The sequence below is a fragment of the Toxotes jaculatrix genome, chromosome 15 (genome assembly GCF_017976425.1).
Source record: "Toxotes jaculatrix isolate fToxJac2 chromosome 15, fToxJac2.pri, whole genome shotgun sequence".
Classification (NCBI taxonomy): Eukaryota; Metazoa; Chordata; class Actinopteri; family Toxotidae; genus Toxotes; species Toxotes jaculatrix.
This window is the reverse complement of record NC_054408.1, coordinates 13,843,865-13,864,005: the sequence shown is the minus strand read 5'-3', so window position 1 is coordinate 13,864,005 and position 20,141 is coordinate 13,843,865. Positions and strand designations below refer to the sequence as shown.

General features: G+C 38.9%; 1 protein-coding gene across 2 annotated transcripts; it reads right to left on the bottom strand.

The window, feature by feature from the left end:
* Positions 1-571: 571 nt before the first annotated feature.
* On the bottom strand, positions 572-15,374 carry prpf40a (PRP40 pre-mRNA processing factor 40 homolog A). Of its 2 annotated transcripts, XM_041057896.1 has the most exons (27): positions 15,336-15,371; positions 13,848-13,928; positions 13,546-13,689; positions 10,562-10,645; positions 9,903-9,921; positions 9,783-9,802; positions 9,606-9,647; positions 9,339-9,449; positions 8,858-8,978; positions 8,544-8,568; positions 8,134-8,349; positions 7,802-7,907; positions 6,767-6,831; positions 6,502-6,666; positions 5,010-5,118; positions 4,707-4,857; positions 4,430-4,563; positions 4,057-4,171; positions 3,652-3,743; positions 3,371-3,487; positions 2,886-3,023; positions 2,585-2,680; positions 2,415-2,501; positions 2,226-2,316; positions 2,069-2,130; positions 1,813-1,968; positions 572-1,612 (listed from the first exon to the last, which is right to left on the bottom strand). In XM_041057896.1, the coding sequence occupies exons 1-27, from the start codon at positions 15,336-15,338 to the stop codon at positions 1,523-1,525; spliced, it is 2,640 nt and encodes an 879-aa protein (XP_040913830.1). In that variant the 5' UTR covers positions 15,339-15,371; the 3' UTR covers positions 572-1,522. The 2 variants fall into 2 exon arrangements, with proteins under 2 accessions (XP_040913830.1, XP_040913831.1); XM_041057897.1 differs by lacking the exon at positions 13,848-13,928 and having other exon boundaries at positions 15,336-15,374.
* Between the last annotated feature and the right edge of the window lie 4,767 nt (positions 15,375-20,141).

Sequence of the window (20,141 nt, the reverse complement as noted above, 5' to 3'; positions counted from 1 at the left end):
CACAACAAAAAAAAATGTACAGATATTTTGCTACAAACCATGTTTGTTTGTTTTTTTTTTTTTTTTTTATACTTATTCACATTACCAGATGGTTAATATTGTACATATTGTTTAAACAAAAGTTTTCATTGCCTTGTGCTATACAACTTGAATGTTATTTTAACTTATAGTTTTTGTTTCCATTTTTTTTTTTTTTTTTTTTTTGTATTTAATTAAGCCAAATGCAGCCAGAAATCTACGGTATTGTTTTAAAATCACGTCTCACATTACGCAGGAGGATCAAGTTTGCTTGTGAGAGTATCGCAGGTGCGTCAAAGACAGCAACACGCAACATGTTCCGATTTGCAAGTGTTCAACTCCACAAGGACTCATTGTAACTGTTAATCTCATTTGTGTTTGCTGACCTGTGATGAGCTGGTTTTTTGGCTCAGTGATGCACCTTTCTGTCTTTGACTGTAATCATCTCCACTGAAGCATGTGCTGCCGTACATCTCCTTTTCTCTCAAATTCACTGTCTGTAATAGTGTCATTTCTCTAACTGGGTAATACTGGCATGGTTTTTTTTTTTTTGTTTTGTTTTTACTTTCACCAGAAATGTATTTTAGGCAGTTTGTGCTTATTACAAAATAACAAGCTTTTTTAAAATTAGGTGATATGAGATTTTCAACAAATATGATCAAATAAACTATTTACATTGATTATAGAATTGTTTACCTTGAATCGCTTTTTCGTTTTGTTCACGACTTGAAACTGGCTGAGAATTGACAGAGAACATTCTGTTGGTTAAGTTTTTACATCTGTTTGAACAGAATGTTCTTATGGTGGACGGGATCCATTATTTGGCCACATTAGGGGAATACTGCAGACATTTTGAAGGGTTTGGTAGTTGGTATGCCTGTCTCATAAATATAAGAAATTACGGGAGTAAATAAGAGAATCTGTCACTTCTGCCGTACTGAACACAAGTATCCAGTTACAGACCATGGGTCATTCTTTGAAGCAATTTTATTACATTTAACTACAATACATCAATTTTGACAAAATGCCGCAATTGAAACCTTTTCGGATCATTTCTTGAGAACACAGCTGCAGTTAAGTTGGATCAAATCTGAAGTATTTCCTGTTATTTGTGGACATGTGCCCGTTTTCTTGCTACATTTCCAGGTGAAAGATAGTCAGTCGGACACTGAGATATGCTTTTAATTGAATATAAAAATGATTGTGATGGAAAACGTACAACTACAGTCAACTAAAAAAAAAAAAAAAAAAAAAATCTTAAAGCTAACAAAGGCAACAAAAGAACAACCTGACATTTAACGACTGATCAGCTGTTACTGATATCAAATTATTTACCAAATAAGTGTGCAAGTTCAGTGTAGCCTATTCCCATAAAATAGCAGTGAAGGCGTTATCTCACAGTCTGTCCAGAATGGTATGACCCATGCAGTCAGATGAGCCTGAAGGGGAATGCATGTTTGTAGAGGTGTACCAGTACAACAGAAGGGCAGCAGAGGTGTGATCATCAAGGTGCATCCAGCTGTTCCAGTAAAGTTCTTCTCCTTTTCTCCAGCTCTCCTTCACTCAGCTCGCTGCCTGATGTATCCCAGCCACCCTGATTACGACACAGGAAAACAAGACTTGGTAAAGTAATAAACTATGAGAAATGAAAATTAACTGGGATAAATCTAAAACACTTTTTTTGAAATTTTTTTTTGAAAACTTTCACTGTTCAAATCTATATTAGCAGCCATTAAAACACTGGTTTGATGGAATTAAAACTATTTATTTATAAATAAATAAAAAAAAATTCACCTCCTCTTTGGCAGCTTTCCTTTTAGGAGACTTCTGTTTAGAGTCGGAGCGAGATTTCCCCCGAGACTTGTCGTTATCTCTATCTTTCTCTAGGTCTTTTTCTCGCTTTCCATCACGCTCTCTTCCTTTCTTCTCATTGTCAGAATCTGGTGATGCCTGTTTGTCACAATCACAATTAAATACAAATACAACACACATTCAGATTATATATATATACACACAATACACAGATCTTGGGGTCTTCCTGTGTACTTACAGACTTGTGGCGTCTCTTCTTGCCCTTCTTCTTGTGCTTCTTGGATTTCTTATAGCTTCTCTCTGGTTTCAGGCAGAAAGTGTCAGTAAATGCCAAATGCTCTGCACCTAATGTATATGATGATAAATAGATTGACTAAGCTGTGAAAACCACTCACCAGATTCTCCACTCGAGGAGCGTTCAGAGGGGGATTTGGACTGCGACCTCTTCTTCTTCTTGTGGTATTCCTCATCCTCAGACTCTGATCCCTGTGAAAACATTAAAGTCAAGTAAGTTAGAATTCAACAATTCACAATATGGGGTGCGGATTATTGATTCAAGCTACACGGTGGTGGGAACTACTGACCGATCGAGAGCGGGAACGCTTCCTGTGGTGCTTCTTGGACTTTTTGGAGTGCTTCTTTGTCTTAGAGTGGTGATGTTGGCACTCGTGCTGTTCAAATAATAAACATTATGTTTAACACCATCATCATAAATGATAAATTCAGCCCATTCCCACTGTCGTGACAGCCTTACCTCTAAGACATGCATGAAGTCTTTGAATATCCTTTTCCTCTCTGACTCCAGAGTCACGTCTTCAAAGGCAGATTCTTTTAAGAATCTCTCTCTTACCTGAAAATCATTATTATTAAATTATGAATCATCACAAACCACAAAGTGCACAGATACGACACTGAGTAGAATAAAAACTGAAAAGACAACCTGCTCTTTATTACTTTTATGAATTATTGAGAAATGATTAGAGCTAAATAGTGGAGAGACGGGTATAAATGGAGGCTGTGAAACTAAAACAATATTATTCACATAAAGGACATACTCCCTCCCATGTAGCCTCCGGCTCCAGTGGTGGTGTGGCCTGTTTCAGCATGTTCTTGAAGGCTGCTTCTTTCCTTTTCATCTTCCTGGCCTCCTCCTTCTCTCGCTCCCTCTCTCTGGCTTCAGCCTTCTCCAGCAACTACACAGAAAGAGGTTGTAAAGTGGGTTTTTTTTTTTTTTTGACATTGTCATTTGTGTATTTAAAAGGGGAGGACAAAAAATTTGAAAACACCTCGTGATATAAAAGTAGTCCTGTACAACACCTCCTTTAACTCTGACCTCAGTAATAAACTTGTAACTGAATTTACACATATCTGACACTGTCAACAAAAACTGAACATCAAACATTTTGAAAATGAAAAGTTTCTGGCAGAGCTGATGCTTTGAACTGCTACAGATTGAACAGGTGTACCTTTAAGTGGCCACTGAGTATATGAAGGATTAATGTGAAAAGCTAAGGAGGAAAAATATTTGTAGGAGTCTTACACTGTTGAAGGCTAGCTTAATGTTTCCTGCATCCAGTGTAGTGGCTCTCTTGTCTGAGCTGATGACGGATCCAAAGTCATCAAAGCTGGTGTTGACTTCAACCAGGAAACCTTTGTCCTGGGCAGGGACAGAAAGGAATAAAATTAAATTAAATAACTTGTGCAAAATATACTTAAACCAAAACAAAGCTCTCAGAGGAGCCACTGATATGTACGGATGTAACGTGTACGCTTTGCTCCTATGACAATATGCATTTTGCGACAGAGGTATGATAATCTCACCTTAAGAATATCTTTGATGATCCTTTTTTCATCATGGTAGCGAGCCTTCAAATCTTCCACGTAGAATTTAAACAGATCCAAGGGAGTGGAACCTGCACAGTAGATACCATAATGTAAAAAATTATTTTGGGGAAAAAGTAAAAAAAAAAAAAAAAAAAAAAAAAAATTTACAAAAAAATATTTTACAATTAAAAAAAAAAAAGAGTGAATGGGACAGGCATAAAAATTCAAACTTGATCAACAGTGCACTGCTGTGTTTCATACAGTATTTACATCCTGAGCTGTGTATGCCTTATTTCTGTGTTCATGTCGTGTGCTGTTGTCTGCATGTCACATTCACATGCTTCAGAGCGTTCAGCACATGCGGACGTGTGAAGCCACGTGTGCTGTGGCCTGCTGTCCTACCCGGCTGGCCCAGCATGTTGGCAAAGCGGATGTCTGAGCTGAGGGTTGGGTACATCTCCATCCAGGCAGACATGGAGTGAAGCTGGCCGTGGTCGTGGAGCTCATCCAGAAATTTCTGAGAGAGAAAACAGCAAAATATGACTCAGGACAGCAAATGATATCCCAAATTAATAGAATTTATCCTTTTACTTGTTTTTTTTTTTTTTTTTTTTTTATATTTCTGTTGAAAAAGGTTCAACATAAATATAAAAAACACAACAGTTTACATTATAAATAGATTGGACCCACTGCAGCATTTTTAGCAATGCGAGAAATCAGCTTTACTTTTCCCCAACACAGAAACTTCCAGTATGTTTGCAAGTATCCCTCTCACCTGGAAGGCTTCTCTGTTCTTGCGTTGTCGTCTCCTCTCCCTCAGAAGAGTCTTCTGTTTCTCTTCCTCCTCCTCCTTCTCCAGTGCCCTGATGTGCTCCTCAAAACAAATCAGGGCATCCTCCTTGTCCATATCTGTCAGTGCATAATAACAATATCAACAGGGTTTGAACCAAGGAAACCTGTGACTATCTTAGATGTAGTGAGGTAAATCTGTCCTATGAGTAGCGTGTAAAGTAGATAAACTTTACACGAGACATGAAATTATGTGCTCATACTCTGCAGTTCCTCATCTTCTGCAAAGGTGGGGTTGTCTAGCAGGTACTGCTGGGCCTCAGACCAGGTGGTGCGGTAGGTGACGTTGGCCATGTTGTCCAGAATGTTCTTCAGAGCTTCCCAGTTCCTCTTCCTTAGCTGCTTGGCTTGCTCCTGGAAACCGAATTGGAACAGAAGATGAAACCAGGATGTTAACAGTGTCAGTATTAGCCAAACTCTTATCTTTAGCTGACATCGGACTAAAAATCTCCTCAAAGACTAAAACTTGGAAGGAGTTTTGGCTGAACTGGAAAACAAAGCCTTACCTTCTCTTTCTTAGCGAGGTAGAACAGCACATCTTCATAGATCTCCAGCCTGTCTCTCTCTGGAACGCAGCTCCACACCTCGAGCTCTGCAAACATTTGTTCTGCTTTCCTGGATTGGAAGTACACAAACACAGAGACACACATTTCGGATATTTTCACACAATAACCCACACGATGGCAGCATTTCACAGGCCAAATTTTCCTTTAACACGTTGGTCATTAATGCTCAGACCAAGCCATCACATGCAAAGTGGTGAAGAGTTGTAACAAAACTCATGAAATCTTATTAAAAACTTAATAAGTACAGTTGCACTTCTTTTGGGAAACTCATCGCTCATCAGGATGTGCACTGAACATTTCATTTCCTGACCGCTGTTACAAACAGGATGCGCAGAAAAATCAGAGGCTGTGGTTGACTACAATGAAATAAGCTTTTAAATGTAAACAGAGAGAGACATACTCATGCTCTGTGTGTGTGTGTCTCTCTCTCTCACACACACACACTTGCATTTCCATCTTTGAGAGGACCTGTCATTGACATGCATTCTTACCTTAACCATCACAACTAAATGCCTCACCAAAATCCTTACCCCAACCTAAACCTAATTCTGACCTGAAACCAAAAACCAAATCTTAACCCTCAAACATCCCTTTGAAGGTGTGTCAGACTGTGAGGACTAGCCAAAATGTCCTCATCTTCCTCAAAATGTTCACACTTCATGAGGTCTACAACTCATATTGGTCTTCACAAAGATAGAAGGACAACCAACCACACACACACACACCATCAGACAGCCTGGCTATCGCTCTCCAACTGCTTGTTGTGTGCCATCCCAGATTGCAGCCCCAGTCTGAAACTCTGAAACTGGCTCGTTGTCAAGGTCACCGGTCAATCCGTCCGTCCCCTCTGTCCGTCACAATGACTTTCACACAAACGCCAAACCAAAAAAAGTGCCGGTGAACTGGATGTCACTTGCAAGACCAATGATCAAAACTGCAACATTCTATAGGTTATGGACCAAATGTTTCAGAGCATATCTCCTTGCTACATGTTTAACGGTGAAAAAAAAAAATCTTGATCCAACAGAAAAAGGAACTGTTCTTTTCGTTTGTGGAATCTGTTGCATTTTATACGTGTGAAAACCGCAAGAAGCTGGATAAAATAGAAGGCAAAGATGTTGTGCAGATTCATTGTTAGAACGAGTAAATGTCGCTCCATATTGCTTAACTCTGTTCACTCACTAAATTGAGACCTGGCAGCACTGTGTTATGGTGAACACAATTCAGCAAAAGTGTGATGAGCTCTAACAGGTCACATCAGTTTAAGTGGAAGCTGACAATGCTGTAACTACATGATGTCGTGCATAAGCCATAGATGACCTTTCAGTCATCTCATCTGCATAATCATATTGACAGTTTAGGGAACCACAAATCAATATGGAGGGGGGGGGGGGGAGACACACATTCATCACAGGATCACTGCAGTACTTACTTGTATCTGGTGGTGGACGTCATTTTCTCATGGTTCTCCAAGAACCTCTGAAAGGTTTCTTTGGACTCCTTGTATTTAATTCTGGCCTCCTCCTTTTCTTCTTTCTCTGTCTGGACCTTGTAGGCATTAAACGCCTGCTTCTTCTCACTCAGTTTGGGAAGCGCGCTGTGTTGATAAGTGAGAAATTTGTGGTCAGAGATGGACATTATTCCCACCTCCTATTGTACATTAAACAGAATAAACTGATCATGGGAGAACAGTGTACCTGTAGCGAGGATCATTGATAATCATTTTCATAGCCTGTTCCCATGAGGAGTTTGAGGACACACCCTGAAATACAGAGAATAAGATATGGTTGTGATGGCCTTTAAGCTCAAACTAAATTGTTAAATTTACATGTGATTATTTCAAACATATACAAATACATCAAAGGAAGTGGATTGTCTTGTTACCCTTTGTTAGAAAAGACACGAGACAAGCGGAGGAGCAACGAGCTTTGCTACTTTGGCTCCTCGCACTCATTTTCTTTATTACTAATAGATGCTGGGTTTAGAGGTCTGAAGTGGCAATAATTCAAAGAAGTGCGCCTTCTGCCATTTGCCTCTCCCAGAGAGAGAGACTCCTTCATCCATTATAAACCAATTCCACCACGTGCCTCTGCCTTGTCAGCTGTCACAGTTATTCTAACTCACTGAGGCATGCCACTTTCTCTCACTGTCTTAATTCCAGCGAGCCCCGTGCCTATGATCCAATAAAGCTAATCATAAAGACAGAGCCATTAAGATCTCACAGGAAATGGCAAGTAATCTCAGAGGAGAGCTTTGTGCACAAAATTAAATAGAGCCTAAATATAGCAGTGTTCAAGGTGGGTGGTGCTAGGCCACCTTGCAACTGAACACACAACACACCCGACGCAACAGGAGGTGAACCTTAACAATCGTGCTAAGACCTCCCAGGGGCTCCTGGGGAAGGACAGGGATTAGATCTTGATCAAAATGCAAAGTGTGTGCTGGTAAGGCATTAGGAGAGAGGTGGAGAAATGAATCTTAAAAACAGATCTATATATAGTGGTGTAAAACTCAATCATTAGAACGCTTCTTAGAAGACCGCATTGCTAATCAAATGTCCAGGCCAGCACACTGAAACAAGCAGATGGAAGTTTTTGTCGCTGACTGGTTAAATGTCAACTAACGTGAACATTCACTACTTCCCCACAGGGACAGCACAGCCCCCGCACTTTCCTACACTGTGTGGCCTCTAGCTCATCTCCAGGTTAACCCCACTTGACAATCTGTCTCACCTTCTCCTTCAGCAGCTCTTTGAAGGCCTGCTTGGCCTCTTCTTTCGTGTTCCATTTGTAAGTTTTCTTCTGAAGTTCTGGCCGTTCTTCCTTTGTGACTTCAACGCTGAGGGTAAAGGAAGATGACAATTGATTAACTTAGCCCTGCATTTAAGACACTGAGTGTTTGTCACATCCAGTGATCTAAATTAGATAAATGAAACACAAAACAAGACCTCCTAAGCTGAAAGGGTCATGGGAAGATCTGTCACTGCGACCGTGTGGTTCTGGCTTGTCCGAGGTGTGTGGGACTGGAGACAGTACCTGTCTCTGTGTCAGACATAATTGTTTACCTGGCTGTGGCTTCTGTGGCAGCTGAGCTCTCTGAGGAAGCCACAGGTGCATCTGCAGTCTTGACCTCAGCTGTGTGATGCGCAGCCGCCTGGGACAGGTGTTCCTCTGAGACTGCTGTTGCAGTTTCCGCCTCCACTACGGTCGCCATAGTGGCTGTGTTATCTGCTTGCACTGCAGGAGCTGTGGTGGTGCCCGGGGCCGTTGCCTCTGCCGTTCTGAAATCACACCATGATGGTGGAACATGAGCAAAATGTACTGACTGGGATATGGAGGGCTTTCAAATGAAAATGAAATACATAGATTTATTAATAATACACAGAGTTTTGATAACTTTTAATAACTACTGTTTTTGTTCATAAAACATGGTGTATCAGCAAAGGGTAACCAAACATAAACAAGAAGCTCTTACCCATTCTCCTCTGCTTTGATCATAGCTGGAATAGACAAAAGGAGATAGCTGTTAGGCTACTTGTTTTCATTTCAAAGCTTACTACACATAAGAGACCAGCACAGAGATAATTGTACTGAAGGAGCCACCATGTGTTCCTGTATTTGTACTTCCAGTGCTTGTACATCAATGACGCTCAAACCCCCTAATGCATGGCGTCATTTGTTGAACAAGCCAGCGGTCTGCCATTCACCATGCTGTTAAAGGCTCACCAGTATGGAACATCACTGCCTTTTTCACAATAGGCTCCACATCATCAGAAAGCAACTCTTTACCTTCCAGATCCTCCAGCTCTTTGGGTTTGGTCCATCTGGACTCCTTCGTCTGAGAATTGTAATAATAAGGCTTCCCTGTGTCTGACTTGTACTCCTTCCAAGGACATTTAGACAGCATTTGCTAAAGGCAAAAAAACAGAGGGGAAGGTATGTCAGTTGGGACACACAGTAATAAGGGTAACTAGTGTGATGTTAGGATCCATATTAAAGTGACTAATCTATTTTATTAAGTATATGCAATTAATCTAATTGTATTTGGTATGAGAGACATTCTAATATATGCAGGCGGTGCCTTTCAGTGTTCTGAAAACTGAACTGTAGATGAGACATAGTCAACCCTGTCTGAATCTGGTACATTTACAATTTAATTAATTTTGATCAATGTGCACTGTCCCTGATCAATACAAGAGAGTAAGACATGGCAAAACATATGATGAAGACAAACTACAAAACAAGTTATATAACTGATAAAGGTTTGTACTTCTGCAGGAGATTTGAGTTCATCCGGTTTCTCCCATGTGGATTGCTTGGTCTCAGTATTGTAATAATAGGTCTTCCCATCCAGTGATTTGTGTTCCGTCCACAGGGACTTCTGAGGAGGACATTAACAAGAGAATCAGCTGGTTCAGTATTAAAAAACAAAGCAAGAAACCATTTCAGTTTGATTTGATTTTAAATGCTTTTACAGTTCCCAGTTGATAGAGTCAACTCTTTTACATCAATCTTTCTATTTTCAATGTGCACAAACCTTCTTTGGCTGTTCTTCCTGTGGAGATCCATTTGTTGTACTCTGCAGAGACAAAGAAACAAATGAAAGGTTGATAGACTGCTGTTATTGAGAAGACAGAGGGCAAAACACTGGTGCAAATGATGAGAACTCAAAACTGCAATTTCTGCATGTAAAGAATAATTATATTACACTTACAGCTGTTCCGGGTGCAGCAGCTGTGAGGATAAAAACAGAAATCAGTCAGAACCTGTGCTTAGAAGGAACACAAAATACAGAAGAATACTGTTCATAACTCATATCAAATAAAGAGCTTACCTGTGGGATCAACACCGGGCTGTGGAAAAGACAAATATATTAGAAGACTGTTTTCCCAAGAAACAAATCTGGAGGTTTACAGCATCCCATCTCTACTGCTGAGTGATGAATTCAGCTGGGAATACAGACTCATCATTCACAATACACAGCAACTGACAAAGTTTTCCTAATTAGTACAAAACTCCACATCGTAAAGATGCAAAAATATACTTGTGTTGATTAAGTGGATGTCTTATGAGCTCTTAAGCTGCCATGGTGTTCTTACAACAAATATATCAGTCTGTTCATTTGCATAACTTGTTTGCTACTCAGTGAAAAGAAAAATTAACAGAACATCAACAGTGACGGACTCGTGTTTCATTACACTGATAGTTATTCAAAGCTGAACCAAAGCCAAAACAAAAAAGCGACAATATGGGACATATTGCACGCAGGTGTTCATTTTCATTTTAATAAGGCACAGTAATTACATTTTTCATCTGTTTCGTTTAATATGTGGTTAAGAATATACAGTTTTTTTAAATATGGTGACATCAAATTGTATCTAACAGAAGTGTTACTTGGATGTGCAAATGCTTCATTTAGCATTTCACAGATTGCAGTGTATTTTTAAGAAGTGTGAAGCAGAGCACTGATGAAAAAGTAGTGAGGAGAGTTACCGGTCCCGTTGGTTGGACAGCCGCAGCTGGCATGCGAGGGGGCATCATCATCCCTGGCATCATAGGTGGCATCATGCCTGGCATCTAATAAAAGAAGCATCATGAAATATTCATCTGGCATTTCCATACCACCTAGTGCAGCCACAAGTATCAAGACACAGTGTGAAACAAGGTGTTGGTGTCTATGTGGAAGGCTGCTTGCAACTGGGAAGAGAAGGTGAGACTGAAACTGAGTCTGCTATGCTTATTTATGGTGTGATGCCACAACTTGTGATCTGTGAAGCAGCAACACACCACACCACTTTATCCCCACACCACCTCTCCAGGCTTGTGCTGCTGGCACTTGGATCAAACCAAGGGGGGAGTTGTAGGTTTCAGCAGTGAGGATCACTTCTGCGTTCAAAAAGCTGCAGTTCCTCGGCTGCCGCTGGGGGCTGGCTCCAGAAGTGAGCAATTCTCCACTGACCTTCATGTTAAAATAGCCAACTTTACAGCCTAAAAAAAATATTTACAGCCTGGTACATTTTTTGCTTTGGTCTGTATTGATAGTTTCCACCTCCATGAACACAACTAAAACCACAACCGTTTTATTGTTATTTAGGCTTAAAATTCTTACATAAATTACGGCGTGGTTACGTTGAGTGACAGCCCCATAGACAGGCACTGGCAGTTAGCTCTTTGCTAAAGCATCAGCTGGGTTAGGTGGCTAGCTCCAGCAGTTGACAGGGGCTGCTGTGTCCGTGTTTGTTTGCCAATGTTCGGATAGGTTTTTGTGACAATATGGCTTGTTGTAGTGTAGACTGCACTAACCGACCGTCGAAGGAGTCTGTGTTGCAGTTTTTTCGGTAAGTAAATTTCTCACTATTTTACTTGGATGTTTGCACTAATTAGCGTGTATTAGCATATTTTGCCGCTGGCTTCTGACTTAATTGCCGATTTATGGTCGCTGCTGATACAGATAGAGGACCGGAGCAGCTAATGTTAGGAACGCTGCTGCGGTGTGTTCCGTGCTCTGTTTAAAAAGTCCGACATTGCATGGACAGAGCAGCTAACATTATTTTTTTATTGTTATCATTACTAATAATGACAACAACAATAATAACAATAATGTTTTTAACGTTTTTATATATTTTATTAATATGAAATAATAATGATTGTTTCACAGTTAAATAATAGGCTAGAAATAAATTTCCCCCCACAACCAACCTACATCCACCAAACCCTGCAGTTCCTCCTAAAACCACTCTATCTGAAACAGTCATGTTTAAAACACAGCAGCAACATTATGATCTCTGTTGTATGCTGTGTGTCGCGGTCGTACGGGGTCGAGCTAATCGGGTCGGACTCGGAGCGGTGTGGTGGATGTAGCTGCGTGTAGCTGCCGCTTAGCTTGTTAGCCTAGCTGGTTAGCTGATCAGCCTTAGGCTAGCTCGGTTGCTCCGAGCTAAGTGGCCGGGTTCTCGGCTGGCTGACCCGTAGAGTAACCGCCTCTTCGCCAAATATGGAAAGCACACTCACACTAAAATCCAAGATGGTGCAGCTCAAATGCCCATGGTTTGGTCACAAAACCGACTCCCCGAAATCAATGGGTGACGTCACGGGTACTACGTCCATATTTTATACAGTCTATGGATCAAACACTACCCTGTGACAGAATCACATATTCTTGCTAAATGTGACCAATTTTTTTTTGCTTTAAATAAATAAATATAAAAAAGTGGCATCTCTTTAAAGCACTAAGAACAAGAGGTCACACATAAAATTGTTTTCAAAAAAGAGAGACCTGACCCAAGGGTAACCTAAGCACAGCCAAACCCAACCCAAAACAGACCAGATCCAAAATATGGTCGATCCGAACAGACCCTAACACACACACCAGTGGCTGCATGTTGCAATATCGATTCATTTGATCAATTACCGAGCAGCTGTGATGGAAGAGAGCAGTAATGTAATAATAATTCATTTTTAATGACAAATGTTAAGTCAAAGGAACTAAAATAATTCATCTAAATGCTTGAATGACAAAATTATATAAACAATTCAAAATATTATTTCCATCTTCTGAACCAAGAATAAAACATTCTGTGACCAACTGGGTGATCAATAGACAAAAGAAAATCTACTTGCCCTATTTAATGTCTGTGAATCAAATTCCAAATTAAATTGTTTGATTTAATTATGTTATTAATTGTCATTTCATAGCGTAAATCTTGTGGGCCAGTGATTTTCCTTTAATAAGCTTAGCTTTAGTTCCTTTGTCAGAACAAAGTTGTTATGCATTGCATTCTTATCTGACACTGTCTGACTCGGGTCCTGGGCTGAGACTGAGTTCCTTAGAACCAAGTGAACCTGTGAAAATCTCTACTAGATCTATGTGAAGCAACAGCAAACAAGCATAGTAGGTCAAACTTAAACCAGGAAGTTGGTCTGGATGGACTTGGCATTTGCCTCTGGTTCTCTTTCAAATAATTGGGACTAACACTGAGGTTTATTAATTTAAACATTCATGTGCCATACCCCACCTAACCATTTTTTTAGGGATGTTTCAACTTAAGATATCTCAGCCATTACTTTGGTGAGTAATATATCATTGCAGATAAAATCAATGATTGGAGTACCTCAAATAAAGCTCAAGTTGTGATGAAACTTTTTTTTTTAACTTTCATATCTTTCCCGAATGAGACTTTGCAGTTTTTGTTTCTGTAAGGCCACACATGAAAACTTATTTCTTCTTTCAGTACAGTAGTTTATAAATCATTAACCCAGTATACTATGAAAAACTACAGAGCAGATCCAAGACTTTTTCTTTGGTAAAGTAATGCCATCTAGTTTCTTCATCTAAAATATTAAGTCTTTGTTGGTTCAGATTGAGAGCAGGATGAAATGGCATGAAAGAAGAAGCGGAAACACTGGCCACTAAGCCCCCAGACCTAACAAGTCCAAAAAACATATAGAAAAACCTATGTGCTTCCAACAAGACTCACCTGTCCCATTGGAGGTGCCCCCATCGGTGGCATTATACCAGGGGGAATAATACCAGGAGGCATCGGAGTCATGCTGGGGGGTCGCTGTCCCATAGGAGGCATTCCAATGGGAGGGAAATGAGGTGGTATTCCTGGTGGTCCCATCTAAAGAGTAGAAAAAGAGAGGGGGGGAAGATACATTAGATTAAATTAAACATTAATGACAACCTTTAACATTTACCACTTTCAGTTCAGCCCTGTATGACAACTCGAAAAAAGAGGAGGAGAGCTAATTGTCATAAACATCTCTGTCACTGACTTACAAATGGGGGAGGTATCCCTGAGGGCGGTACACCTGGATAAGGTGGCGCTTGGCTCGGGCCATTATTGGCCTCCGATGAAGACTGTCATGAATAAGAAGCACCACACAGTTAGTGAACTCACAACAGCTTGTGGTGTAATAACGTGGTTTCACCTAATGTGTCCCTAAGTTTATAAATTACTGTTAAATTTGTTTTCTCACTATATTACTGTACTTTCAGCACTGTTGATGAGATAAAATAAAGTTTTATTATTACATCATTACATGTACAATGTAAATCTCACTGCTGTTATGTCTAACGACGAGGGCAATAAACCGAATGGTGCAGTTTTTGTTTACAGTGAAATACAATGAATGGAGTACGTGAAGTCTCTCGGTATAATGTAATACGATTCAGCAGCACCACAAACTGCAGCCTCCAAAATCACCATAATCTTGAATCAAAACATTTCAACATTATAACCTTCACAAGGATTTATTGCAGGGGTGCTATTAACATGCGTTACTGTCTGCACCTCATTAACAGTTGAGGCTTTAAATGAAATACGTTTTATCCCGTCATGCTCAAGCTTAACTCTTACTATGTTTAACGCCGATGGAATTAAACTTAATGGCATCCTCCACATTTCATTAAACATGACCGTATATAAAAGTACATTCGTTTAAAAAAAACTATACTATCACCAAACGATATACGCGCGAGTCTGGCTACCCCAGCTCATTCTCTTGTAAACAAGTCCTAAAGAAATATTTATTTTAGATAATACCGCTGATTCGGTTACATGGGATTTTAGCTCATGAGATTTTATATAAACGACGGCGAAAACACTTTAACTTTACCAGAAAGCTTCTGCATTAACGTAACGTATACCGTTAATGTTAGCTGCGTTTGACAGGCTGCCCAACATCAGGTTTTGTCTTTGTCCGCTGTACCCCACGTTAACTCTTACCGATAACAAACACAGACATTACAAAAAGACTTACCTTTGCATCCGAATAATGCTAACGTGCTAGGTAACTCTTCCAGTGTAAAAGTCTGTTCTTTCTGAATGATTGAAGACTCTGTCTAAATTCTGGTAGAGAATAAAGGTTTAAAGCTAACGTGAGAGCTTAGCTAGTTAGCTACTCGGCTCGCTAAATACGCCTTTTACTACACTGACGTTTTAGATTATGTATATCCTTATTTGTATCTACAAAACGTTTATGCATTCAAAACTAACTGTGTGTAGTGGTTTCTACTCTTATTTTCTAGTTACCATGAGTTCCAGGACTTAGTCTGCACCATGGCGATATGTGTGTGCCGCTATCTTAGCTCAGCGCTAACACGACATGCTAACCTGTGATATTCTAGGACGACTAACGTTATTTTAACATTGTAGAAGCCAAAAGACGGTTATTAACCAAACGATAAAGTTGAACAAAAACAGTCTTGACAGTTTTTGGTTTTTACTTTATTGTAAATAAAGTATTTTTGAATGGATGCACTCACCATGTTGACGAGAGGGTAAGAGCCTACGAGGAACTTCAGTACCTCTCAACAACGAACAAAATGATTGGTTAAACTGTCTCCTGATGCACAGAGGTCAAAGGTAAAGATTCTGTAGCGTCGCTCTGCGTCTGTTGTGTGCAGAAATGCACTATAACAGACAGAGGGGTGGTATTGACATTGTAATAACTGTATGAGTTCGTGAAAATACGATATACAACAATATATGCAAGAACTGAGCCGTCTCCACGCGAAATGAGCAAACTGCATCTGCTGGGGAAGGCCCTGAGCTGCAAAAAAGCCAGTAAGTCAACCTTGAGTTAAGCTTTTCTTCTCAAATGCAACAGTTTGTCTAACTTGGATAAATAGAAGATTAACTAATCACAATGTGATTTGAAATTAAATGCTTTTAATATATTAACTTAAAATAGGCCTGCAGTGAAATAAAATATAGAAAAACCAATTAAAACGTTTTAATAAATGTAATTCGAATGTACATTAAGAAGATAATTTTTAAAAAACATTCCAAGATTTGACAGAAAATACATAAACATAGACATGCAGGTAAAGAAAGATACAACCAAGTTACACAAAAACAAACAATACAATACATAATAGTTATGTAGCTACATTGAACAGGCAAGTAGGTATTAAAATGACAGTTAACAACAAAAACAACAGCTGGAAAAACTAGTGTACAGATTCTGCATACAGGTCAAATGTACAGGATTGGGGTCTGGTAAATAACCGCGCTACGGAAGTGGTACAAAGAACACTGGAATAAATATTGTATGGGTAATACAATAGTGACCTTAGATATATCTGTTGCTACATAAAGTATATCTGCAGTAGGGTTATACATAGCTTGTGTAGGCTAGTAGCATTATTACTTTCCTATAAAAGCATTTCACTTAAAGTCACTGAAAGGAATCTGTTGTTTAAAAAGGAGGATACTACTACTATTGATATTATATATCATAAATATTTGTATCACCATGCAATATTTGTATCAGTTTGCACTACTCATGCACATATTATAATTATCGTTGCTATTACTCTTACTGTGTTTATTATCTATTATCATAATTATAATATACCATTGCCACAATGTGTGCTAGACATAGAATGCTATACTATAATTATTACAATAATTATCGTAATGTATATTATATTATTACTATTATTATTATTATTACTGCTCCTACTATATCTTACTATATATATACTACTTGCACTATATACTGTTATTATGTTATTATATTATGTTATTGCACTATATACTGTTATTATGTCATTACATTGTGCTATTTTCAGTAACATTACACTACCATCAGCCTTAAACACCATCCTTCCACTGCACCTTACTCACAGCACCTTCCTATGTATATACCATATGTTCTAACACCTCGTTATTTCTATTGTATTAGATTTTTATTTTTCATTTTTTATTTCTTGTTATTTCTATTTATCTCTATTTTTATCTATACATATTTTTAGTACTGGAGTTCTTGTTTGTATATTTGTATATTTCATATTGTTTTATCCTATTTTATCTACTCTTCACGGTCTACTGGAACAACCTAATTTCCCTTTGGGGATTAATAAAGTTTTCTGTCTGTCTGTCTGTCTGTCTGTCATACTATGACATAAATAACTGGGAAATTATGTTAAAGGGTATTTCTTAAATGTCACTATGACCCTAATTATATTCCATATTAGATCCACTTATTTGCAGTCCTCACCCTGCACTTCCTTGCACGTTACAGAATTCTTTGCCATGGAGTTTTTTTTTTTACACTGTTACAACAAGTGATTTTCTCCCCTGTTATTTTAGATGTTGTAACAGGTGCCCATTACAGAAGCTGGAGTAGCTGGTGCTCAGCCGCAGCAAAATTACCTTGGTGTATTGGGGATCATTTGGAGAACTGGCTGTGATTTTCCAATTATTGGCTTCTGTGACATGGCTCTCTTGGCTGTATGTGGCTGGAATGATTCCTAATGACGGTGGGAAATTAGAAAGTGGTCAGTCTACACACTTTTCACCTCTTTAGGTGCCATTCACATGGGTATGGTTTTCACCCTTATCCTGTTCTTTTTGCTCCTGCACTCTGGTCATATGTTTTTCCCACAAAACAAGGCTAAGCAGTCGCTCACCCATTATGAGGGTTATTCAAACAGAAAATTAGTTTGATGGTCTAATGAGCACATTGATTTTCATTTATTGCTGTTGTGTAGAGATGCCATGTACACAGTCTTAAACATTTTGAATGATGGTGGTATGTATTCAAGATCTTTTCAAAGTGAAAAACGGATATTACAGCTTATCTTTATGCTGCTGTCAGTGCTGTTGTTTACTGTGGAGTTGTCCCTGGGATTTAGAGTGTTACTGGAGTGTGAAGCATGCTACAAAGAGTTGGGGAAACAGATGAGCCCACACTTGAGGTAGACTGCAATAAACTCTGATGCATTTACTGACAAGTGCAGGAGAATTCCCTATCCATTCTCTTAACAAGGCAAAAAGACAACAAGGCGACAGTGAGGGGCAGTGATGGATTGAGCCTCAACCTAATGATGGGAGTCAGTCAACCACAGTGCATCAGTTGTCTTCAGGGAAACAAACAAACATAAAACCAGCCATGAATCAACTGTACTGCATAGCTGCAAATGGTTTTGGTTGGACTGAATGATTTAAAAGAAAAACAAAAAAAAAAAAACAGTTCTTAGAGAGTGTAATATTTATATTGAGCTTTCATTTTTAATTTTATGTCACAAATTCAGTTTCTACTGAGTATGAATATATTGATCTTTGAGCAGACACATCACAGGATCTAAATTATTCATATATTTAAAAAAGCTTATGATTTGTTTTTTTTAATAGTACCATACATACAAATATGTAAGCAGTTGTAAATGATTTTTTTTTTAAAAAAGGCTTTAACTCCTTATAAGTTAGTATATGATGATAAAAGACTAAAATGGTAAAACTGCTTGACATGGTGGTACCTTAGAGTTTTTCAGCAAGAAACAGAGGCCTTGTTACCAGCGGGGGTGCTCTTCTGTATCTGACAAGTCTGGACCTTCCTGTCAAGTACAAGTGAAAAAAAATTTCCAGACAGACTTCAATAAAAGGTGTCTTACACAAATCAAATACCACTCTAACTTAAGTCTTTGCTTTGCTACTTTTTATTGATCTACTCGCCATCTTTTATTTATCATTCATTTGCTTGTAGATGAATAATGATGATAATTTCTCAGCAGTTTCCCCACATTGCAGATATATTCGCAGTACATTTATATTCTTTGTTGTTCTATTTATAAATCCTAACACAGTTTGCCAGTGCCTCATTGTTGAGTGTGTGATTGATTCACAATATATGAGATGGTCAATGTTTGCCTCCAGCCATTTTTACCCGGTGAGCTTTGACTCCAGCATTGCTGCTGACCTGCCTTACAGGCACTCTTCTCTCATCTAACAATTGGCTTCCTGTCAACTGTGCTCACATTAACTATCAACAAAGCACAATATTACATTTGCGGAATGCTTTTCGATTTCCACTCTAAAAATAAAGGAGCCAGAACAGCCCTGAATTAGGTTGTGTAAGTCTGTTTAGATTATTTTTTCTCAAATTAAGAGCTTTTACAAAAAGGTTTATGTGACACCTTTTTGAGAAAACTGCTCCAAAAGAAAATTCATGAAGACCTCTTTTTTATGATTCATCAAAATCTCTTTAGTGAAGATTTCATGTATTCACATGGCTTGGGATCTTTTTCTCTCCAACTGAAGCCACACTCAGATGATTAATGTGATTAGTGGAGGATTTAGAAGCACAGTTTATATAAATGAGAGCACTGTTTTATATCTTTAAAATTATGCCCTTTGTACAGTAATCTGCCCTCAGGAAAGGATTTGTCCGGCTATAAGATAAGTAACATCATCTCTTCTCACTTTTTTCTTGTTGCTTGAGGGGAGCATATTTAGTCTAAAAGCATTTTTGTCCTCTGGACAAATTGACCACTGTGCCACATGATCGATGAAAGCATGAACTTTGAGCCAAAAAAAATCAAACATTATGACATTTACTACATGCTACATGCAGCCTGGTTTATCTGTGACTTTACATTACACTGCTTCTGTCAGACGCTGGGATCACAAATTTTAACTTCAGCTACAGTGAGCCTGTACAGCAAATTTATCGCAGGAGTTGAGAAACTATTTTTGGTAAATTCCTCTCTGGGTTGCAATTATCACACACGAACACACAAAGCTGTTGATTGCTGAGTACCAGCTATTCACAGTCTCTTGTTCTGAAAGAGTTACTGATTTTATGGATATCAATCATGTAGGCCATGTTCTACCATATTTTGCAGTTCCACACACATACACGCACCATACCATTTTTTTCAACTTTTTCTGATGGAGATGACAGCAAACCTATGACCATTATGTCAGAGGACAGCAGAAAAAAAAAGTATGAATAAGATATGGCTGCTGAATGTCATAGTAAATGTCAGATGCTGTATTTTCCGCCTGTCTTACCCTCTTTTTACACTTTGAAATCTCTGTTGAAATTATTTGTCGCCTGTGCAACGTGACGACTCAGGAAAATTCTCTGCCTTGGATATGAACATTTCCTGTCTGATAAACCTGACATTTTGCTCAGCGCTTGTAGAGCTTCTGCTGAATGTGTTCTTTTGTGGACCATGAGGGTGTGTGAGCACTTTGAGAGGATCGAGGATGCATTGTCATCTGTCAGAAAATGAATTGGTCAGGCCTCCGCTGACAGGTTGTCACTCAGAAAGAGACAGAGG

What these genes read in the sequence shown, in the direction of transcription:
- prpf40a (XM_041057896.1), bottom strand. An exon ending in CTGCTGCACCCGGAACAGCT is followed by an intron (nt 9,648 to 9,782) that starts GTAAGTGTAATA and finishes TTGTCTCTGCAG; the next exon opens with AGTACAACAAATGGATCTCC. An exon ending in CAACATGCTGGGCCAGCCGG is followed by an intron (nt 3,744 to 4,056) that starts GTAGGACAGCAG and finishes TCTACTGTGCAG; the next exon opens with GTTCCACTCCCTTGGATCTG.